The sequence below is a fragment of the Sinocyclocheilus grahami genome, unplaced genomic scaffold (genome assembly GCF_001515645.1).
Source record: "Sinocyclocheilus grahami isolate Dianchi unplaced genomic scaffold, SAMN03320097.WGS_v1.1 scaffold918.1, whole genome shotgun sequence".
In the NCBI taxonomy this organism is placed as follows: Eukaryota; Metazoa; Chordata; class Actinopteri; order Cypriniformes; family Cyprinidae; genus Sinocyclocheilus; species Sinocyclocheilus grahami.
The window spans coordinates 425111-431926 of NW_015506097.1; the positions used below are offsets into that span (position 1 = coordinate 425111).

General features: G+C 36.2%; 1 protein-coding gene across 1 annotated transcript in view; it reads right to left on the reverse strand.

Annotated features, from left to right (window-relative positions):
• Positions 1-6816, reverse strand: part of LOC107564240 (AT-rich interactive domain-containing protein 4B-like) — a gene marked incomplete at its 5' end in the record, with an annotated part of 40423 nt that overhangs the window by 21948 nt on the left and 11659 nt on the right. The window contains 3 exons of the mRNA XM_016249254.1: positions 760-897; positions 988-1082; positions 2098-2137. Coding sequence (XP_016104740.1) covers positions 760-897; positions 988-1082; positions 2098-2137 — 273 coding nt within the window. The remainder of the gene's footprint in view (positions 1-759; positions 898-987; positions 1083-2097; positions 2138-6816) is intronic.

Consider the following 6816-nt stretch of genomic DNA (forward strand, 5'->3'; position numbering starts at 1 on the left):
ATTTTATGTCTTGTTAGTAATTAGTACTTCAACTTAATCGAAATGAAAATTATATATGTTGCCTTGGCAAATAACTAAACTTTTTAGTTTTTCATCAAATATTTAGATTTAGGTTTTTTTTTGTTGTTGTAATTTTATACTTTTTAAACAGTATTTTTATTATTATAATTTTTTTTAAATATAATTTTTACTATTATCAGTTGTAGTTTTTATTTTACGTCTATTTAGTAATTAGTGCTTCAAGTTGAACTAAACAAAACAAAAGTTTGTTGCCTTGGCAAATAACTGAACTTAAGTTTTTCATCTAATGTTTATATTTTTATTATATATATTAGTAATCAATATATATATCTATATATATAGATAGATAGATAGTAATCAGTGCTTCAACTTAAACTAAACAAAAATTATATGTTTTTTCCATCTAATATTTGTATTTATATTTTTATTGTTTGTTTTATTATTTTATTTTTATTTTTATCAGTTTTTTAAGTGCTTCTTAAACTAAACAAAAATTATAAATGTTGCCTTGGCAAATAACTGAACTGAAGGTTTTCATCTAATATTTACAGCTTTAATTCAATTAATAAAACTGTTTTAATAGTAGTAAACAACAACAACGATAACTCTGGATAGAAGACGTGTGCCAGTTTTTGCAACAGCTCTGCGCTAACAGACAGAACAGATGCATTCAGTGCTTGTTCTTTGCAAGCTTTTTTACAATAACTAAGAGCAGCTTGCGGTTTACTGTCGCTGTCATTGTCTCCCTGGGAAAGGGGCTGATGAAGGATGTACGTACTTTCTGTAGGTGCATTTGACGTTGTAACCGGCTGCGGAGTTGAGCACGGGGATGCCCAGATCCTGATACACCTGCTTCCAGACAGATCCGATCTCGATCTGAAACACAGGGAGGAACACGTCGAGTCAAAGCTACTGCAGACTGTGCCAGCGTTCAGCTCTACGGGGAGGATCACAAATAAAACTCACATTGTCAAATCCTCCGAGCTTATGCACCAGCCGGTAGAGTTTAAAAAGATTCAGGTTCCTGTAGCCCAGCACCGGTCGCTTATTGATAGGAGTTCCTGAGCAGAACAGTAAAGAAGCTAGTTAGCTTAAAAGTAAAAAACCACACACACAAACAAACCCTCTCACACACACACACACACAAACAAACCCTCTCACACACACACACACACACAAACCCTCTCACACACACACACACGCACACACGCACACACACACACACACGCACACACGCACACACGTCAGCCACAGCTCTGACAGATTTAATACTGAGTCTGAGTAACAGCGAAACCTGTCATCACATGCACAAGCTGTTCATCGATCACTCTTTCATGAAGAAACGGGCCGCTCAAAGTCTAAAGGTGATATTTTGTGGTCAACGAATCAAGGTAAGCAAACGGCTGATGACAGGAGCTTGTGCTGTAAGAGTGAAAGCACCTACTGTACCCAATATCTGGGTTAACATGTTGGGTCGTTTTGTTGGGTTACTCCTATGTTTATTGGGTTATTTCTATAACGCAACCAGTTGGGTTAAAAATTTTAATTCCAACGGTCGATCGGTGCAACTGCGACAGATGATACAGCAGTAAATTAATATGTGTGCGTTATGTTGTTTTGTTTTGTTACAAAGTGTCTTTAAGCCCTGACACAGTAATATTGCTGTTTTTCCTACGAGTATGTTTACATCTCGCCTGTCGACTGATATTTTAATCCGTTATCTGCACTCTCGACTTGACTAACGACACGAGCGCTCTGAAGCCGATCAATTTTAAACCTATAAAAAAACAGTTTCCTTACATTTTCTGTTCGTCTCGACAGTTTTGGGGGAAATGTTACATATATTTCAGATAGTTGGCCAACGCGCTCGTCTTGAAGACCAGCGGAGCCTCATCCGGTTTCACATCCACTCTGAGTGAAGGTGTGTCGCCTTTTTATTCAAAACTACGTGTCCTTTCGTCTGGAAACTACAGTGTAAAATTAAAACACTTCGAAACACACAGAAATGAAACGCTTTATCTCTGGAAAGTTGCTGGTTACCAGAGCAATCATGTAGTGGTTATAGGGCGCTGTGACCTACACTGATTACACGCGCCGCTACTTCAGACATGAAGAACTGAACATGGAAGAGAGCAGAGCATTATTATCATCAATTATCAAAATACACCATTATCGGTTTCAAGGTATAGTCACATAATACCCGTTCTTGTTAAATAAAATAAATACTGTTTGTATGTACTATATAATAGGGTCTGAACAGGATGCTGGATTTTACACAATTTCTAATGTTAATAAAAGTTCCACTGTCAAAACCCCATACGTCTTAACTATACCACTTGGGAGAAAGTACACCCCGAATCGATATGGATAAATGATAATACAACTAAATAATTGGACATGCAACAATTACATTTTCAGAATGTAATTACATTTTATGCTCAAAAAGAGGCTTAAATGCAAAATAATAAGGCTAATTAAAGATCCACTTCCAAAAGCACAAACATATAATCACATTTGAAAAGTTAAAACAGTTTGCATTGTATTTACACTGTACATAACAGTTTGTGAAAATGAAAATATTAAGTACACTAAAAAATTGGTTTAAAATATTTGTTAAGTAGTTGTACTGTGTTTATGTGAAGTCATAATCTTGGTATAATGTAGTAGGCTACTGTTTTGATTTGTTTGCTATTTGGAATGATTTATGTTTAATATTTTTCATAATGTGATTTTTGGTGTCCTGTATTAAAAACGGTTTAAAATTAAATGGAACCCACAAAACCATAAAAAATGTCTCCGTTCACTTTGTTTCAATTGGTAAATAATAACAAGTGAGATTTTAATAATATTTTTTAACACTGAAAGTAGGAAATGTCATCGTCTTATGTTAATGTTTGAATTTACCTGTTCCTTTTCTTTGTTAATTTTAGATTGCTAAGGTATATTATACCCAGGGGTGTCAGGGATGGATAGACTCAACAGATAATCGCATATTGCAAGATAGAGAAGACAGTATAGGATCTTCCTGATATTTCTTCTGGTGAGAAAATCCTGCTCTGTATTTTTATGCCAAATTGTAATATTTTACATTATGTACTGACAAGCACACCAACACACACTTAGGGAAAGTTTTACTAAACAGGGCAAATTAGCACCAGAGCGCAATTCCAAAACACACACACGCACACACACACACACACGCACACACGCACACACGTCAGCCACAGCTCTGACAGATTTAATACTGAGTCTGAGTAACAGCGAAACCTGTCATCACATGCACAAGCTGTTCATCGATCACTCTTTCATGAAGAAACGGGCCGCTCAAAGTCTAAAGGTGATATTTTGTGGTCAACGAATCAAGGTAAGCAAACGGCTGATGACAGGAGCTTGTGCTGTAAGAGTGAAAGCACCTACTGTACCCAATATCTGGGTTAACATGTTGGGTCGTTTTGTTGGGTTACTCCTATGTTTATTGGGTTATTTCTATAACGCAACCAGTTGGGTTAAAAATTTTAATTCCAACGGTCGATCGGTGCAACTGCGACAGATGATACAGCAGTAAATTAATATGTGTGCGTTATGTTGTTTTGTTACAAAGTGTCTTTAAGCCCTGACACAGTAATATTGCTGTTTTTCCTACGAGTATGTTTACATCTCGCCTGTCGACTGATATTTTAATCCGTTATCTGCACTCTCGACTTGACTAACGACACGAGCGCTCTGAAGCCGATCAATTTTAAACCTATAAAAAAACAGTTTCCTTACATTTTCTGTTCGTCTCGACAGTTTTGGGGGAAATGTTACATATATTTCAGATAGTTGGCCAACGCGCTCGTCTTGAAGACCAGCGGAGCCTCATCCGGTTTCGCATCCACTCTGAGTGAAGGTGTGTCGCCTTTTTATTCAAAACTACATGTCCTTTCGTCTGGAAACTACAGTGTAAAATTAAAACACTTCGAAACACACAGAAATGAAACGCTTTATCTCTGGAAAGTTGCTGGTTACCAGAGCAATCATGTAGTGGTTATAGGGCGCTGTGACCTACACTGATTACACGCGCCGCTACTTCAGACATGAAGAACTGAACATGGAAGAGAGCAGAGCATTATTATCATCAATTATCAAAATACACCATTATCGGTTTCAAGGTATAGTCACATAATACCCGTTCTTGTTAAATAAAATAAATACTGTTTGTATGTACTATATAATAGGGTCTGAACAGGATGCTGGATTTTACATAATTTCTAACGTTAATAAAAGTTCCAGTCAAAACCCCATACGTCTTAACTATACCACTTGGGAGAAAGTACACCCCGAATCGATATGCATAATTGATAACACAACTAAATAATTGGCAACAATTACATTTTCAGAATGTAATTACATTTTATGCTCAAAAAGAGGCTTAAATGCAAAATAATAAGGCTAATTAAAGATCCACTTCCAAAAGCACAAACATATAATCACATTTGAAAAGTTAAAACAGTTTGCATTGTATTTACACTGTACATAACAGTTTGTGAAAATGAAAATATTAAGTACACTAAAAAATTGGTTTAAAATATTTGTTAAGTAGTTGTACTGTGTTTATGTGAAGTCATAATCTTGGTATAATGTAGTAGGCTACTGTTTTGATTTGTTTGCTATTTGGAATGATTTATGTTTAATATTTTTTATAATGTGATTTAATTAGAATAATATAAGGAACCCACAAAACCATAAAAAATGTCTCTGTTCACTTTGTTTCAATAGGTAAATAATAACAAGTGAGATTTTAATTATATTTTGAACACTGAAGTAGGAAATGTCGTCGTCTTATGTTAATGTCTGAATTTAACTGTTCCTTTTCTTTGTTAATTTTAGATTGCTAAGGTATATTATACCCAGGGGTGTCAGGGATGGATAGACTCAACAGATAATCGCATATTGCAAGATAGAGAAGAGAGCCTAGGATCTTCCAGATATTTCTTCTGGTGAGAAAATCCTGCTCTGTATTTTCATGCCAAATTGTAATATTTTACATGATGTACTGACAAGCACACCAACACGCACTTAGGGGCAGTTTTACTAAACGGGGCAAATTAGCACCAGAGCGCAATTCCAAAACAGCGCAGATGGGTGTGGAAATTTATGTGGCCGATTTACTAACTGCGCAAATTAAAGAACACAGATGCAACATCTAATTTACATATCGACCAATGCAATATACCACGAACAGAGCAAATAAAGAATAAATAAGCCACAGTAGGCTACGTTGAAAAGAACTGGAGGCCAAAAAATGAAGGGTTGCCAGAAGTTTTGATAGACCTGGTATTGCGAGACTCCTAGTTGAGGGTTCCAAGTCATCTTTTATTTCCTGAAGCAAATTAAAAATAACATGGCTTGGCAAACAATATGTTCGGACAATGTGTTCTTCTGGCATTCCAAATAAATTAATACATGCGGGAAAAATCTCCCTTCTACCACACGCTCTATGTTCTCTGCGGTGCCTCCTCCAGCAACAATAATTGCAGCCATTCCAAAACAGCGCAGATGGGTGTGGAAATTTATGTGGCTGATTTACTAACAATGCGCAAATTAAAGAACACAGATGTAACATCTAATTTACATATCGACCAATGCAATATACCACGAACAGCGCAAATAAAGAATAAATAAGCCACAGTAGGCTACGTTGAAAAGAACTGGAGGCCAAAAAATGAAGGGTTGCCAGAAGTTTTGATAGACCTGGTATTGCGAGACTCCTAGTTGAGGGTTCCAAGTCATCTTTTATTTCCTGAAGCAAATTAAAAATAACATGGCTTGGCAAACAATATGTTCGGACAATGTGTTCTTCTGGCATTCCAAATAAATTAATACATGTGGAAAAAATCTCCCTTCTACCACACGCTCTATGTTCTCTGCAGTGCCTCCTCCAGCAACAATAATTGCAGCCATTTCAAGCGCAAAATAGTTTAAGACATGCTTTTTTGGGGCGTCAAATAATGGCGCAAATGCCAGTAATTTGACGAGCACAAATGTTAGTAAAACATATTGCATGATTCATTTGAATACTCTCCTCCTATAAATTTTGCGTCTGAAAGGGAAACTCCTACAAATGCATATTCAGTAAGGTCAGGCGCAAAAATAACTATCCACGCCTTTTCAGCGCTAATTCTTCACTGTGCGTCTTTAGTAAAAACTGATCGTACTATTTTACCACCAAAAGACGGTTTGCGCTGGCGCCAGCTGTTAGTAAAACGGGCCCTTAAAGGGTTAATTCACCCAAAACTGAAACTTTTTTTTATCACTTATGTTATTCCACATCTCCATGAGGTTTTTTTTCTGCTGTACACAAAATATATTTTACTTTCATAGTATGAATAAATACACATTCTTCAAAATCTACTTTTGTGTTAAACAGAACACAGAAACTCATACCGGTTTGTAACAACTTGAGGGTGAGTAAATGATGACAAAAGTTTCATTTTTGGGAGAACTATCCCTTTGAGAAAAATCACACAAACAAGAGCACTGTGAAGGTGTCTTTAAATAGCTGAGTTAAGGCTGCCTGTGCCTGCTCAACATTCTCTGTATAGCAATGCAGCATTAAACAGTATGTAAAGACACATAAAAGCTACTTTCAGAAGTGCATCTGTGCCATCCTTGTAATGTGAATTTTGCGTTAGACTCTAGATCAATCTAGATCAGGTATGAGACCACAGATAACCACAGCCTGCTGATATAGAGTCTAACAGCATGATTACGAGTGTGATATATAGTTTTTACATAACTTAAATTTCATTCTAT